Below are 17,454 nucleotides of genomic sequence, written 5' to 3'. Positions count from 1 at the left end.
ACTGGCAAGAGCTTAAAAATAGTCATTTTCAGATTAATTTACTGACAGGAGCAGACTAATGCGTAGCATGGGCTGGGCATGGACCGTGTGCTGAATTTTGGAGTACAGGAGGTCAAGCTGCGCTGGGGGCAGTGACAGAGGCGGTGGCAGGGGACGGTCCCGCTGCAGTGTGCGTTGCTCGCCGCTGGGGGACAGCCGTGCCTCGCCAGGCTGCTCCAGGGCCTGGCTTTGGCAGGAGGATGCGAGTAGTGACAGGTAACTGGGGTAAGAGAGAAGCATCTCTAAAATAAGGGAGGGAGCTGGAAGTAATAGGGGTGTCTTAGTTTCTTTACTGAATGGCTGTAAGAGTCCTGCTTATTTTATGCTTGTATATGCCTCATTGAGAGCAAACACAGTGTCTTGCCTGCAGGCATCTGTTTGGTCTCAGTGCAATCCTGTGTTCTTAGGCTGGCAAAACCTTCCTGACAATGTGAGCCGTATGGCAAAGTCTTCATGTATGTATGTGGGTGACCTGTTCCGTGGTGGACACAGGATTTTCCTGTGCGAAGGTCTGAGATGATGCCTTCCTACCCCTGCACTGGAGCACTTGTTTCTGTGGGATCCTAGAGGACACTGGCAGATCTTGGCTTGTTGCCTTGCTCTCAGTTGGCTTAGCAGCCTTGTTGCCAACTTTGATACTGGCTGTTAATGGGAAGGTCCTTATGAAAGCCCCACCTGAATGTCTCGGAGCTGAATCTGTTTGTGTCAGGGTTGCTGATCTCTGCTCTGTTCTTCCTCAAGACACCAAAGTGGAGTTTTGTTAGCTCTGCAGATGGGCTTTTGCCATTTTTTCCCTCCATCTTAAATCTTTTGTTATTACCCCCTTGCCATTTACCACATTCTTATATTTTGTTTAGCTCTGTCCATCCTTTTCTTGTTCAGAGACTTTTGATCACCTTCTCCTCCTCTCTCTGCAAATACTTGAGACAACTGAAAAACAATTTGCTCTGGTTGTTTTGCAATTGCTGTAGGCCAAAGACCAGGGCTCGGTGCTGATTGCATGCTGGCTGGTGTTAAGTACTTACATCATCTTGTGTTCTTCAGCTGTTTGTCCATATGGATTTGCTCTGACTTGAAAAGCTGACGGGTGGTAAAGGAGAGGAGAGGCCGGATCCCTGCAGGGAGTGCACATGAAGCCATATGTTGGTATTTCTGGGTATCTGGTGCCCTCTGGAGACTGCTGCTGCCCATGACACAGTGAATATCAAGGCAGCACATTAATAGATGTCCCTTGTCTGAGCAGGCTGCCGAACAATATGAGCTATATTGTTCTCACAACAGAAGTGGAGGATGCTAGAAAAGGCAGGACTCTGTAAAAATAACAACACTTACATGTCTTGTAATTCTTAAAGCTAATGAAGACTGGCAGCTGTGTTTCATGTTTATGTATATAAGCCTGTGTGTCTCAAAAATGATGTAAGGTGTAAGTGTAGATATTTTGATGTAGTGTGGCGTGAGATTTAAGTGTGGAGTTCACAAGACAGGTTAAATAGATTCTGTTAGCTGGTCTGAGAGGTCAGTTGATCTGATAGGAAATTGTGGAAGTCTCTTATCAAATCTGGAATTGGAATCAGAACTTTATCACAAGCTTCATGGGAAAACTGGCCTTTCTGTTTCTTGTTTCAGCAGTAAAATTGACCTTTTAAGGTCAATTTAACTTGAACCCTTAAGTGGGGGTGTAACAAATTGTATCCTGATGCAGGGAATGTGTTTGACATGGTTGTGGAATCTGCTTTCGCTTTTCCAAAGTAAACCACCTGAAACAGAGGGAGACTTACAAAATGCTCCTTTGCCGTGGTTTTTATTATTTTAATGCAGTGAAAAAGTCATAGCTGCAAAACTATAATTTCTTTTAGCTATTATTACTCTTGAAACCACCTTCCTGCAGAATCAGAATTTCATATTTTACCGAGTGCGGAGAATAATACTGGATGGTCTGAGGAGGAAGAAAACCTCAATAGTACACTTGTGTGCAGCTATTTTCAGAGCTACTGTTAAGGCTTAGGAAATGCTGAGCCTCAGTATTGTTTTTGTTTGACATGTGTGGATAGAGTCAACCCAGCTATCATGAGAAATCATGAGAGTCCACCAGGCTCATTTAAATTGGATTAAAATTTGCTGTGAGCCCTGCCTGCTGCAGCTCATTCTGCCCGAAGAGGGCACCATGCATCAACCTCTGCTCTGCTTGGGGCCCGGTGGTGCCTAGGAGTGGGAGCAGGGACTGAACCCAAGGCTGCTTATGAGAAATTTGCTTGACTAACTTGATTGTGTCCTTTGTATTTTTGTTGTTCAGAGAAGCTTAAACATATATAGGAAATAGTAGTTGTTTGATGTGAAGCAGTAAGACTTAAGTTCTTGCACTCAGTTTGTAGTGAGTGCAAGTGAATGCAATTCGTAGTGAGTGAATTGTTCTTCTGGGAAAAGTTCTGCAGCTCTCAAATGTGTACTTTCTTTAAGGTTGGCTTTTTTACTTTTAAGAGTATGTACCTTTTAAAATGTATAGCTGAAGACTGCCTCCGATATTGCTAAGCTATGTGGAGTGACTAAACCAGCTCAATAAGGAATAACGCTGCTGTATGTCTTGCCTGTGGGATTTGCAGATTCTGAGACAGGGGAACATGCATATCACTTAATCTCTCCTCCTTGCTTTCCTTCTTTTCCAAGAAACCATTGCAGTTGTCTCACTTCAGGCAGCGTTCTGTGATTGCCTTGGTTTACGGTGGCAATAGACTGGTGGAGACCTGCAGTTCTCAAATCCTGTCTTCTGAATATGATAGCAATACATCACTGCTGTTGAGCTGGTGGTTTTTAGTTCGGCCACTTGTCCCTCTGTGGGGTTTGTGTAGTTGTTAAAATACATTGGGTGGTGTGTGGCATTAATTCTCTTGTTTTTACAGCAGGAAAGTGAAATGGAAGGTGAAGCAGTTGAAGCTATTGTGGAGGAATCAGAAATGGGAAAGAGAGAAAAACCTATCAAAGACGCCGTGAAGGTGGGCAGGAGGACGATGCCTGTCATATAGCACCAAACCAAGCAGATGGAGGTGAAGTGGTGCAGGATGTCAACAGTGGTATGCAGATGGTGGTGATGGAACAGCTGGACCCAACTCTGCTTCAGATGAAGACTGAAGTAATGGAAGGTGCTCAAGAAACGGAGGCCACGGTGGATGACACGCAGATCATCACTCTTCAGGTTGTTAATATGGAAGAGCAGCCTATAAACCTTGGTGAGCTGCAGCTGGTCCAAGTACCTGTACCAGTGACTGTACCTGTTGCCACCACATCTGTGGAAGAACTTCAGGGAGCTTATGAAAATGAGGTTTCCAAAGGAGGCCTGCAGGAAGGAGAGCCCATGATCTGTCACACCCTCCCTTTACCAGAAGGCTTTCAAGTAGTGAAAGTGGGTGCAAATGGTGAGGTGGAAACACTGGAACAAGGTGAACTTCAGCCACAGGAAGATCCCAATTGGCAAAAAGATCCAGACTATCAGCCACCAGCCAAAAAAACAAAGAAAAACAAAAAGAGTAAGCTTCGGTACACCGAGGAAGGCAAAGATGTGGATGTCTCTGTGTATGACTTTGAAGAGGAGCAGCAGGAAGGTTTGTTGTCAGAGGTCAATGCAGAAAAGGTGGTGGGCAATATGAAGCCACCTAAACCAACAAAAATCAAAAAGAAAGGTAAGCTCCCCATTTGCAAGTGGATTTTTGAAAATGTATTTGTTGTGGTGGGACCTTGCGGTATGATTGAAGTGACTGAGTAGATGCAAGTGGGAGGAAAGCAAACGTACCCAATGTTTGAGCTCAGTAGAGTGCTCAGCTCTATCGTTTCTTGGGCAAACCTCCCATCTCCTCCATTGAGGCTATAAGGGAGCTCATTTTTCTTGAGCCTGCTGCTGTGACATTAGTAGTCCCATGTAACTACAATTGAAAAGCTGCTTCTCTTTTCTGTGGTTCTCTTTTTCTGAGCTTGTGTTCATGTGGTTTACATCAGGAACCAACGTATAATTAATTCTGTGGGGCTTTCCTAACCGATTACTGGGTACGGTAGTTGGTACAAAGTACAGCAATGGGTTGTGTTTGATTTTTCTTAAAACTATGAATTGAGGAACCCGTTTTAGAGTGGAGAAGGAACATTGAGTGCTGGCGTACTAAGGGAAACTGAAGCCAAGCCAGCCATAGGAAACAACTGTTCCTAAGGATGTGCAGTTGGATTTAGTGGTACATGATGGTTCCTTGTAGTAGTTACACCTCCAAGAATCTTTCCTTTTCCCTGCTGGTTTTTTATGTTATGTGGTAGACCACAGTACTGTCAAAAGTAAAGATTTCCTTCATGGCTAGGTGTAAAGAAGACATTCCAGTGTGAACTGTGCAGTTATACTTGTCCTCGTCGTTCCAACTTGGACCGCCACATGAAAAGCCACACTGATGAAAGACCACATAAGTGCCATCTCTGTGGCAGGGCTTTCCGGACAGTCACGTTGCTGAGGAACCACCTCAACACTCACACAGGTACTCTTGCGTACATTATTTTTGTAAGATCTACTCTTATCTTCAGAATAGATAGATCCACCCCATTTTTCTATCTCAAATTTGTCTAATTCCACTTACAGAACAAGGTAAAAAGGAAGTAACTGTGCAGCGCAGCTGTTTATTTCTTATTTGAACACAGTTTTCTGCCTGGCCAGGTCAGGTGCAAAGATCATCTTTGTGTATAGGTATGAAACTGGTCCTGGGCATGATCTGAAATTACCTGAAGCTATAGAAAATGTTCTATTTGTTGTGGATGTTAGTAGTAGTGTTCTAAGATTTGTATTGCTCCTGCCGCATGTGGAAGAGTAGGAATGAGGATGAGGCTGGAGCTAAACACAAGAGAATAGAAAATAGCAAAAATAAACCAAACAAAAAACTCCACCCCAAACCAAACCAACAAACAAAAAAATGCAACAGAAGTAATAGATTGTAAACTGAACCAGTAAAACTTCTGACTAGGAACTGTAGCATATTTCTGTTTCTCCTTACTGAAGTTTCCAGTATAAAACTGAAAGTAATTGAACTGTAATTAAATTTAAGCTTCTTGTGTGACCTTTCTACCAAAAAGTGGTGTAATTCATACTCCTTGTTTTCTCTGCATATTTATGTTATGTCTACCTGGGTGGTCTGAAATTGGTAAATAACCAAGCGATACAAATATAAGGGAATATTTCCTCATGGAAAGGATATTAATTCTCCAAGATCTTCAGTCTGGTAGTTATTTATACAGAAGTTGGGACTCCTAATTTAATCTTCAGAACATGAAAGCAGTGTTGCTAAATCACTTTAAAACAAACAGAAAAAAGCCCTGTCATGTATTTTCATTTGTTACTAAATCTGACTTTGTTTTGTGGCAAACCATCAGGTACTCGCCCTCACAAGTGCCCAGACTGCGACATGGCCTTTGTGACCAGTGGAGAGTTGGTTCGGCATCGCCGCTACAAACACACCCATGAGAAACCATTCAAATGTTCAATGTGTGATTATGCTAGTGTGGAGGTACGTCAGTTAATGGTTACAGCACGGAGTACTTCCTTGTAGGCTTCAGAGTTTGTTCGCCATCTGTTATGAACTCTGTTCTTAGGCATTTCCTCTTTAGTGATTTGTTTAAAAGGCTCTGAGCAAAAAGAGTTATGAATCAGGTCTGCTCTTGGAAGCAAAGGGTGGGATTTCCTCTGTTAATGACAAAACAGTTTGAGAGCATTTATGCACAGCAATCCTAGGTGAGATCCGTTTCCTCTTTGGAGACAATAGTTGTTGTCATTGCTTCTGAAGTTCTTTGGCCTTTAAAATGATTGCAGGAATCGGAGTGTGCTCCATGTTGAAGGAGGCAGCCATCTTCTGCTGCAGTGGGATGTACTTTCAGACTAGAGCTGCCTCCCATTTTAGAAATTAGCATTCTGCACACTATCTGTTCATGCTGTGAAGGTGACTGTAGCCAAAACTAATGAGCCTTTGCCTCAATATTGGTGAAAATCAGCTTTGCTAATACGGGGCGATTGTTTAATATGCTCAAGCAAATTAACCTTCCTTTAATGCTCTCCCCCATGCAGTATTGTTACTTACGCTACAGGACAGTCTTTATGCTGTGATAGAAAATTTGAGCAAGATGATGAGCAACATAATGTAAAAAAAAAAATGGGATGTCAGCAGTGGAAGAAGGCTACAGTGGGAGAGCTTGAGCAGGGGCCTTGGGCTTTTTCTCCTACCCACACTGTGGCTGCAGTGCTGTAATTTCAGGCCCTGTGGTTTGAGTGCTGAATAAATTGTGTTGCAGTGGTTTTCACAGTATGAATTAGGAAAAAATAACCAAGTTGGTCTTTGTGTGAGCTCATGCTGCATTTTTTAGACATAAGTTGGTGATTAAGCAGTGTGGTGGGGCTGGAGTAGAAAATGCCATAACATTTGTGTTCATGCTGACCTTTGAGCTAGGTTTGTACCCTATTAAGTAAAAGCAGGAGAGGAAAGGAATTAAGGCACCCTTTCGATTGTAGGACTAGACTTTTGTTCTTAGTAAGAACTTGATTTGTCTTAGCCCTCTCAAAGTAACTGGAGAGGACCCAAGAAAGCACCTTGTGGAGGAAAATAAGCTGTCCAGGGGACACTGACCTCCCCACAGTGTTCCTTGAGTGTATGCTTCCCCAGAATGCTTTCTTGTGTCTCTCCGGGATATACTTCCAAGTTCTAGCATATCCCCAATTGCTGAGGTGGTTGGTAGCAGTAAGGTGAGCACAAAGCTAAACCAGGCCACACTGAATGTGGGAACAAGCATCAATCAAAACTGGGGATGAGGTTGGGAGGTGAAGCAGGATAGGCAGGAGCGAGTGCCTATGTGCAGTGTGAGAATGGCATTGAAATGTGCTTGCTTGCTTTAGTGGCAAGGTAAAAACAGAGTACCTCAAACTCTTGATTGATTTCTTGCACTTCTAGCAATCTGCCCTACTCATCTGTGCTAACTTCAGTCTTGTTCTTGACTTCCAGGTTAGCAAATTGAAACGCCACATTCGTTCTCACACTGGAGAGCGTCCGTTCCAGTGCAGCTTGTGCAGCTATGCCAGCAGGGATACCTACAAACTGAAGAGGCACATGAGGACCCACTCTGGTATCGATGCCATAGTTTTTTAGTGTGCTTGTTTTTTAGTGTTAGAGTGCTGAGGCTGTGTACGATGTGTGTTAACACTCAAACAGCAAAAGAAATATTATTTTGTAGTTTAATATAAAGCCTTTATAAAATCTGTAGCTGAAGAGGATGTGCTGTGATTTGTAAGCACTAGTAAATTCATAGCCTTATAGTGATTGCTATGCTGAGAAATGAACTTGGAGGATTCTGATTTCCAGTTTGCCTCTGAGGTGATAAAATACAGGGACTTGTATGAACAGAAGGAACCTCTCTGATTAGCAATGTTTCACTTCCAGTTGAAGATTATAGCCATTTATGGTTTCATGCTTGAGAGTAGTTGCAAAAGCATCTCATGCATGTTAGTTCGTAAAGATCCTAAATTTTTTTTCAATAGAAATAGGGATGGTTTCAGCACAGATTGTTACTGGAGTGCCAAATTAATCGTATTGCTAAAATTGAAGGGAAAAAAATGCCATTGCCTGTATACATGGCCATTTGGAACCCCCAACCCTCCAAAAAATGTGATGCCACTTGCTGTCTTCTGGCAGCCTGTGTGTAGGTATTCCATGCCTTTCTCAGAGTAAGGATAATAATTTAACTTAAGTGCTTAAAGATTGAACTCAAATGTCTTTGTAGAAAGATGCATACTGGAGAGAAGACCTTCAGAGAAAGAGACATTATTGAGATCTTTCTAGAGTTCCTGTTTCTATCAACTGGCTGTTCGTTGCAAGTTTCTGGGAGGTTGCTTTGTTTGGGGCTTATTGGTGAGGTTTCTTTTTATTGAAAGTACTGTGCTATTTTTTTTCCCTCTGCTACTGAAGGAGAGAAGCCATATGAATGTTACATCTGCCATGCTCGCTTCACTCAGAGTGGTACCATGAAGATGCACATTTTGCAGAAGCACACGGAGAACGTGGCCAAATTTCACTGTCCTCACTGTGATACTGTTATAGCGAGAAAGAGCGACCTGGGTATGTATCTCACAAAAGTGGCCATTTGGTGAAGATTCCACAAAATGCATCCCAGAATTGGAGTTCACATAACCCAACTGCTGTCTTAATTTATTTTTATTAACCTTTAACTTCTGGTAACTGTCCAACATGAAGTACAGGCTTAGATGTGTGGCTGGTAATACACATTTTTAGCTTACAATAGCTGCTGCAAACTGTAAGAATTTAGAATATTTACAGTCACTTTTTCATTTTTTGAATGTGCAGCATGTTTTCCAAGCATACAAGGCAAGTTAGTGTTTTCTGGCCCATCGGTGCAAGGCATTTATTGAACTTGGACTGAGATCACAACTGCATATGGATTGGGGTCTGAAAAACCAGGTCACTTAGCTTGACCTCTTGCACATTGGAGGCCATTAAGTTTCATGCAGAGCTACTCTCATCAAGCTGAAAGATTTGAATTAGACCAAGTAGTTTAATTTTCCAGAGTGTGGAGCTGTGTGTCACAGACAGGGTAGGAGAGACTTGAGTTGTCACAAAAGCCCCGAGGCATTGCAGAAGGAGAGTCTTGGATCTAGTGAGCAGTACCCAGTGTGATTCCAGCAGAGAAGCTCTCTTGTGTGTTCTGCAAGAAGGTGAAAAATAATATCACGCCCAGAGCAGCTGAGGAGAAGGAAGAAGCCACGATTTGGCAGAACTTTCTGTCTATAAACAGAATATCACCCAAGTAATGGGAAGACAGGCTCCCTTCCAATAAAGCCAAGTGTAAAGTGCTACAGTGAGAGGCAGTGCGAGAGGATGGCAGTCAGTTGATGTCAGGAGCAAATGAGCTAATTTACAACAGAGGAAAATTGTTGTTAGCTATGAAGAATTTTTCTTCTAATGATGCTTTAGTCTACCCTAAGCTACCTCATGCAGCTGTGATGTGCTCTTGCAGGATTTTAAAGAAGTGACTAAAACCTCTGTTGGGGATTATCTGCTGGTACCTCTGTTGTCTTCTAGCCCTGTCACTCTTGACTTCTAATCCTGCAGAAAATCCTGTTTCCCCCAGTGTATTACGTGGCTTCTGGCTGTATCCAGGCAATTGGGAGTATTCTTAACAGTCCACAAGAGGCTTGACAAACATATGTTATCAAATGCAAGCATACTGTATCAGCACAGATTTGACTAATAACCAAATCTGGAATCCCATGGAGAAACTTGGAGTCTTCCTGCAAGACTGTTCTGTCTAGAAATTGTTCTGGTTGCTGTTAATTATGAGTCTTTTAGGTTTTTAGTTAAATCCTAAATTAATAGTTAAATAACACATTTTTCACTTGAACTCAAGAGTAAGTGGAGGGAAGATCACTAAGGGGACTGTAGGCTTGTCTTTTGTGCTTGTAAAGCCATGGTGATTAAAGCCTCTGATTCTTCTACTCTTAGGTGTCCATTTGCGAAAGCAGCATTCCTACATCGAACAGGGCAAGAAGTGTCGCTATTGTGACGCTGTGTTTCACGAGCGGTATGCCCTCATACAGCATCAAAAGTCTCACAAGAATGAGAAGCGCTTCAAGTGTGACCAGTGCGATTATGCATGCAGACAGGTAAGCTGGTGGGACTGGCACCCCTTATGAGTGTTAGAACAGGAGCTAAAAATATGAGGTGGAAATCTTAGCTGTTAAGTTTGACCAGCTGCCAAGATCAAATTAGCTCTCTAGATCTTTTGAAGAGTGTGAAGGGAAGGTCAGTGGCCTTTGCTTCTTGGTGTATTGCTCCCCTGTAGAGAAGAACCTTCCAAGTCACAACCTCAATGTATCTGTTGGTGAAAAGATGGAAGTCCATATAGGATGGAAGTAGCTAAAACTGAATATGCCATCAATTGAGACGTTCTCCCATTCCTTTGGAATCAGCCTTTCCTCGACATTAAGAATAGTTTCTGCCTCCTTTTAGCTAAAAATTCACTCTCCTGTATCCATGTTCTCATGTGACTTTTTCTGCCTTGCTTGTCCCTGTCAGGAGCGGCACATGGTCATGCATAAACGGACCCATACTGGAGAAAAGCCTTACGCCTGTAGCCATTGTGATAAAACCTTCCGTCAGAAACAGCTCCTTGATATGCATTTCAAACGATACCACGATCCCAACTTTGTCCCTGCTGCCTTTGTCTGTTCCAAGTGTGGCAAAACATTCACTCGCAGGGTAAGGGAATAAACTTTGTTTTAAATTGTGGGGTTTTGGGGTGGAATGAGGCTTTTCGCCAGGAGGAGGAGAATATGTTTACCCAAGAGGAAAGGTGGGGAAGGTACAGGGCACAATACTTTTAAGTGATCTTTTAAATAGAGGACTTCTTTCTGAGAGGAAAAGAGAGGGGGAGGCCTGGTATAATTCAGAACTAATACTACCAGGTATTAGTTGTGACATCATGAGCAATGTGAAAATGTAACTTCATGAATAAAAGTTAATGAAATTTACCCATTTCCCCAAAATAGTCTTCCTAAAAAAAAAAACCAAAACCAAACAAAAACCCCAACCTGTAACAGAACCTGTTACCAGAAATGTGTTTGAAAATACAGAGCCAGAATATCTGATCTTGAATTCAATGCACTTTGTTGTGTTTTTTCTCTTCTTGTGTGAGTAGAACACAATGGCCAGACATGCTGATAACTGCTCTGGCCTAGATGGAGGGGAAGGAGAGAATGGAGGAGAGACAAAGAAGGGCAAACGTGGCCGAAAGAGAAAGATGCGGTCTAAGAAAGAGGATTCCTCTGATAGTGGTAAGAAACAGCTCAATATATTCTGAGAATTCCAGGCCTGTGATTCACTGTTTGCTAGCTCTTCGTTTCCCTGTTCTGCAGGTTTCTTTTGATGCTCAAAAATCTTTTTTCTAGTTGGCAAGCAAAAAATGATAGTGCATGGCCAAGTACAGTGACTGCCTGTGAGGGATTCTGCTGCCCCAGGCCTCTTCCAGAACAGAGTAGTTGAAAAAACACTGTTTGTTGCCCCTTGCCTAAGCTGTGCTGCCTGCTCTGCTGCCTGTGAAGTTCTCTGCTAATGTTTTCAGTGTCTCAACAAACTGTGTTTCCATGGTGCGCTGATATGAAGTGGTACATGCTCCTGTTCATAGCTGCTGGATAGCGTGTGTTGTGTCCAAACCACCTTGATGCTGAGCAGCTCTTGGCAAAACCAGTGTTGCTGATTAGTCTTTTATCTGAAGTACTTCATGTAGTTAATCAAAGACTGTAGGTAGGGAGAACAGAGATCTTTCTGGCTAGCGAATGCGTATCTGAAATTCTTACATGGTAAACAGGTTTTATGGCAAATGAGTATGGACAGCTTGCTTGTGCAAACCTTGAGTGCAAAAACTCCATAGAAATAAGTGCTTAAACTCATGTTTGTATAGGTATTTGGAAAAGTGTGTTATGATCAGTTCAATAAAGCATATGTAACTAGTTGTTAATTTAAAACACAAAAAGAACTTGAAGGGGGAGAGTAAAACAACTGCTTTGATGGAAAGTAATTAAAAACCTAGAATTCTGTAGTATCTAATTTTTAACATCTGATTTGTAGACTTCTAGTGAGTTTAGCCTGTTGTAAAAGCTCTGATTTATTTCGTTGCTATGGTCTGGGTTTCAGAACCATTTTTGTAGCAGCTGGTCAAGAGTCACCTTTGTTAGATGAACTGATGAGCATTGTGTGATTGTGGCTGACCCCTGACTGGGAGAAGCCCTTCAGTCTGGGTTGGCTTCCTCAGGAGTCATTTGGTAGATGTGAAGAATCGACTGATGTGACCCAAGTAGCCTGCAGAAAGTGGTCCTCACAACCTACTTGATGAATTGCACTGTTCAGTGTTGTTCTTTTCCCTAGATCTGTAGTTTCATGAGTTTCGGGAAACTGATAAATACCTAAAAATGGTGAGCGAAACTGTGATGAAACATCTTGTGCTGATGGGGAAAATATCAAATAGGAAACAACAGTTTTTGTCTCCCATCTGGCCAGTCTGCCCCAAATGAGACTGGCTGTTAGTTGATAAACATTGAATTGAGGTGGGGGCAATGTAAAGCTCTAAAAAGGTGAGACCTGAGAAATCAAATAAATGAAAGAAATTTGGCTTTTATCCCCTTTAGTTGGATAAACAGGAGGTCCTTTTGTTCATGAGTGAAGCTGCTCTTCTATGCAGTGGACACCCTTACAAGTTTAAGGGCAATCACTTTGCTGTCCAAACAATATTGCTGTATTTGACACCTCTTACTGGTTTTTGTAAGACGTGTTAAATTGTCTGCTTTGATTTTGCCTGAGGCATTCTGAACACATCAATCCTGCTAACCTAGTAACTAACGAGTGCTCTGAAAAATAAAGCTGAGAGCAATAAGCTGAGTTAACTGCATAAAAGTTGCAAAAAGCCCATAGCTTGTCATGAGGACTATTGGATGGAAATCCAATATTGCTCCAAAGTGCAGTGAGGTGCAAAGAGCTGGGGTGCTCCTCTGAACCTCCCATACGTAATTCTGTGTGATCCAAAACTGCCTTTCTCCTGCATCCCAGTGTCCACCCCCAGCCAGGAACCCCCCATACCCTTTACTGGAGAGCAGCTCCCAGTGACTCATCCTGGTGGGTTTCACACCTGGACACTGGTGCTGATGGCTCTCCTGGGAGCGGCCCAGACAAGATGGACAAGTCTTGATTTGGGTTCCCACCTTCTATTGTGCAACCCCTGTGCTTCTCTGGGTCGTGCAGGTGGGACTTTGATGGGCTGATGGCTCCTCTGATGGGCCTGGGAGTAACCCATCACTGTATGATTTGGTCCCCCTCCTGCCATTGTCTCTCTGAGCTCCTTAGGGGATGTGCAGAGGAGTTTTTGTCGCATCATCTCACATAATTACGTTTCCTTTTGCTTTCTGAAGGACAACTTGTTCTCCGTAATGAAAGGGTAACAGACCTAACAGTCTGTGCCACCAGCTTCCTGACAAAGGCCTTGTTTGCTTGCTTTCTCATCAAAGTTGACTCTTTTTGGATGACGATTTGATGGTGGTTCTCTGTAGGTGTTTTGTTCTTGTTTATATTGAAAACTTACCTGATATAATAATTTTCTTACAGAGGAAAATGCTGAACCAGATTTGGATGATAATGAAGATGAGGAGGAGACAGCAGTAGAAATTGAGGCTGAACCGGAAGTGGAGCAAGAGGCTCCTGCACCACCTCCCAGTAAGAAGCGAAGAGGAAGACCACCAGGCAAAGCTGCCACTCAACCAAAACAAACCCAGCGTAAGTCACTGTTTGAAGCTTGTTACACTGCTTGCTTGAGCTGCCTTCTCCTTGGATTTGGCAGTTCCTGAAGGAGAACTGCTCCCCTCAAATGAGCTTATTTTAAAAGCAGATAACTGCACTTGTCTCTGCTTCGCTAAGAACTTGTCTTTTGCATAAAATTTGTTGCAAGGGTTTCCTGGTCGTGAGGGAACACAGCCACTGCAGACCGCGCTAAAATGAGAGGATATTGTTTTTTCTTTACTATTATTTCAATTCATTGATGTGCACACTGCTCACTTTTTGCAGCCCTTACGGTGTCTCTGCTATAGCACTGTTCCTGGTAAAGGAAATGTTGGTGCAATCACCATGGTATCTTTACCTATGTAAACTTGTGTAATTATTGCCACAAAAGAGAATGTTTCAGGCCTGCAGTTCTGAGTGTAGCATCAGTGCAGATGTCACTTCAACTCTACAGAACTTTCTCCATAAGAAATGACGTCAATAACTGCGCAGTCTCAGTAAAGAAATTCTAGGAACAAAGCAGGAAGGGCAGATTTGTTCCTTCAAGGGGTAATGGCTTCCCCAGTGGCTTGTCTGCCTGCTCAGTGCTGCAAGCGTGGCCTGGGTCCTTCCTGGAATTACAGCCTGGGGAAACATCTTATTCTGAATTTGTCATTGGGTTCCCCTGGATGTGAAGCTTTGTCTTGCACCCATATATTGATGCAGTCTCGTTTGGTTGCTTAACAAAACCCTTTGAATAATGCCTTCATATCAAAAGGCATACTGGAACTGTTGTAGTGTTAGCACATCTTCATACAGCGGCAAGGAAATGGGTGCTTGATACTTGGCTGAGTGAGGCAAGTTGAATCACTCCCCACTAACGTGGGAATGTGAGTTGTGGGCCCCACCTTCCCTTTCTGTAGAAGAGTCTTAAATTACATGATGAGGTGTGCAGGCCAGCTCTGGAACCAGTAAAAAAATCTGTTGTTTCTCCCTCCTGCTTTTTCTGCCCTTCTAGCTGCAGCAATCATTCAGGTTGAAGACCAGAACACTGGTGAAATCGAAAATATTATAGTCGAAGTAAAGAAAGAACCTGATGCGGAAACAGTAGAGGAAGAGGAGGAAGCTCAGCCTGCTGTAGTGGAAGCTCCCAATGGAGACCTCACTCCTGAGATGATTCTCAGCATGATGGACCGGTGATGGAGGAAAACCACGCTGGCTGACTGAACTGGCCTGGGCTGTGTTTAAGCGGCTCAAATCTATTTTTCCTTTTACCTTTTTTCTTGGCTTTGGGAAATGCATCATTTTAGACCATTTTACCAAACATACTGGGAAGTAAAACTTTCAAAATGATGTTAGAATGTGATTTAACTAGAACTTGCTGTTTTATGTTAGCATTACAGGATCATGGAACATTAGGAAATATTTTGGAGTCCTTGAGGGTTTCCTGTGAGATGCTTGATTTAGTTTTGCTCTGAACTGCATTGTAAAGCTGGTCCGAGGGCCGTGTTTACATGCACTGAGTTTTAATATACAAAAGCGGAAGCCTTGACTAGAGTATGTGGTCAACCACTCCGGACTTTGCCCTTCCAGTTCCCAGAGTCCTCGAGCCTCCTTCTCTCAGTAGTGTTTTTAACTGTAAATGCAGACTTGGGAGGGTCCTAGACTTTTAAAATGTTTTTTGCTTTTCCCCACTGACTAGCTCCGGTTCTCCAAGTCGGCTGCACATGGTAGTTTTGGCATGCTCCAACTGGTTTCTGTCCTTAATATGCTTTGCTTTCTGCAGAGCATTTCTGTAATGGTCAAGCTTGTAAATAACTTTTTTTTTACATTTTAATCTTTTTCCATTAATTAAGAGGTATGCAAAAATGCAGTTTAAACAAACCCCAGTACTTTTAATTTCTTTCAAATTAAGTGACAAGAGAATTGGTAGAGTGTAAATGTTGGAAAAGCTGTTGATAACCAATCACATAGGGAAGAGACGTACCCAGACTATTGCTTGCAGAACAAGAGAAACCCACACGTGAAATCTGGTTTTGAAGCACACAAAACCGGCGTTTGAAACATGTATAATTAACCTTCTTTTTTGAGTTATAATTTCACGACTACATTTTCTTTGCTCTATCTTGTAGTTGTATTTTGTGTTTATGAATCCTATGTTAAGGCAGAAGTGGTGATTTTTAAGTGGATCACTGCAGCCCTCAAAACCTGGGCCAGGAAATTTTAATAGGTCAGTAAATACACAATTTTGGATCTCTGATAAAGACAAAAAAGGAATAATGTGAAATACAAATGATGCCTGTATATGGACTGTCACATGTTAAAATATGTAAGCTTTTTATAGAGCCTCAGTCTTGCTGATTTCAACAAATTTTTCTTCTATGTATCGCTTTTAAGAGAGCTATCAGTTTAGCTATCAGACTCTAGGTTGATGCATTTTTGTACTTAGCTGTACTGTGTGATATTTTTCATTATTTTAGGAAGCCAACATGGGAAAAAAAATACTGTTATAAAATATGTAATGGGGTTTGAAAGCTGGGAAGGAGAATATACTGCTGTACAGCTAATAAATAATAATGGATTAACACGTGTGCTCGCTGGATGCTTTCTGTGTGCATATTAACAGCGGGACCTGGCTGTGATCTCCAGTCGCTGAAGGACGCTGCAGGCCTGTAACAGGGACCAGCTCTTCTCTGGCTGTGGGTGCTCCTCTGCCCTGTGCCCAATGCGAGGAGCTATCCATGGTGTTAAATCGTGTTGGGCTGCCCTGCCCTAGTGCCAGGTGAGGAAGGAAGCGTTCATGGTCCCAGTTTCCTTCCAGCAGCTCTGCTGTGCAGTGGGGTTCTCACCCACTTGCTCAGCTGGATCTGTGTGGAGCAGTGTGCAGTGGGGAGGTGATGTGGAATACAGCTTGAGCTAGAAGTAATGCAGGAGTAGCCATGGCCTTTGTTCATCTTGTCTGTGAATTTAAATGACTGTAGCTGATGATAGGAATGTTATTTCCATTTCATTCTGGGAAGTGGGACTGATACTTAGGTGGAGTTTCTGCATTGTATAGTTGTTTAGTTACCTGTGAAAGCAGCTTAGAGAGCCAACTGAGAGTAAGCAGTGGGGTGAACTTCCATGCTGTGTTCCGATAGTGCCTCTTGCACAGCTGGCTGCAGAACAAGAGTCACTGCAAATGACACAAATGCTTTTTTAAAAGGAAGTCTTAAAAAGCACAAGAGTTGCTAGACTTAATTTTCACCAGGTGTTTGGTGACCAGTTATCTCTGGTCCTGAAATGTGCCAGGAAAAGCTGTCTGGGGTTGATGCCTGGAATCCTGAGCTCTGGAGTTCAGAGGGGCTGGAGGAAGTGGCTGTGTGTAGACAGCGTGATGGTGGGGTGGGCTGAAAGGAAGAGCCTGAGGTGGATTTGAGTCAGTCTGATCTGCTGGTGCTGTGTTGTGTTCCTTAGCTCCTGCCCTGCTGGTCACAGGCTGGGGGAGATGAGGCTGCTCTCCAATGGGACCACTGGTGGCTTCTGTTGAGCTCATCTGAGAAAATGATTTCTAAGCAGCATTTTTGGTTAATGCAGTAGATACCAGTAGTGTTCTGGTGTGCAGAGTGGGCCTGGTCATGTATTGTGGGCTGCTCTTTGATCTTTCTCCAGCGACACAAGCAAGGTTCTAGCGGGGATGGGAGCAGACACCCTGTGGCAATCCTCCCTTTTTCTTCAGCTTGGTGTGTTACTTTGTGGTCTGCTCAGTTGACCTGGTTTCTTCGTGCTCACTCAGTCAATAGCCCTGTTACGCAGCCTGGTTTTTATTTGATGTGAGCGGGGGCTGCTGCCTTGGGCAGGTGTGTCTGCTTGTGTCTCTTGCAGGCTTCTGGTTTCCTGTGGTGGAGCAGCTCTGGAGAGCTGCAGAGCAATGTCCCAGCCAGGGCAGCACCTCAAGCCTGAACGTGGACAGAACATCCCTGCTCAACCTTAGTGCTGGAAGCGCCATGTCCTGGACCATGAGTGGAAAGCCCAGAGCTAGTATGGATTCAAGGGACATTGCTGCCTTGGCCAACTGCTTGGCCTGGCTGCCATCTCCAACTGGGCTGCTGTCCTG

The 17,454-nt window shown here is 43.2% G+C and overlaps 1 protein-coding gene across 1 annotated transcript; it reads left to right on the top strand.

The window, feature by feature from the left end:
* The first annotated feature begins 2,948 nt into the window (after positions 1–2,948).
* LOC104547931 (transcriptional repressor CTCF-like) lies at positions 2,949–15,935 on the top strand. Its single transcript, XM_010193803.1, is given in 11 exon segments — positions 2,949–2,988; positions 2,991–3,713; positions 4,374–4,544; positions 5,431–5,564; positions 7,047–7,167; positions 8,007–8,156; positions 9,558–9,718; positions 10,131–10,313; positions 10,753–10,885; positions 13,209–13,376; positions 14,377–15,935. Coding segments are annotated over 11 exon segments (2,166 nt in total). The 3' UTR covers positions 14,559–15,935.
* Positions 15,936–17,454: the final 1,519 nt, after the last annotated feature.

This window comes from Mesitornis unicolor, unplaced genomic scaffold (genome assembly GCF_000695765.1).
Source record: "Mesitornis unicolor isolate BGI_N332 unplaced genomic scaffold, ASM69576v1 scaffold3831, whole genome shotgun sequence".
Taxonomy (NCBI): Eukaryota; Metazoa; Chordata; class Aves; order Mesitornithiformes; family Mesitornithidae; genus Mesitornis; species Mesitornis unicolor.
The sequence above is the reverse complement of the archived record's forward strand: the minus strand, read 5'-3'. Positions and strand labels throughout refer to the sequence as shown.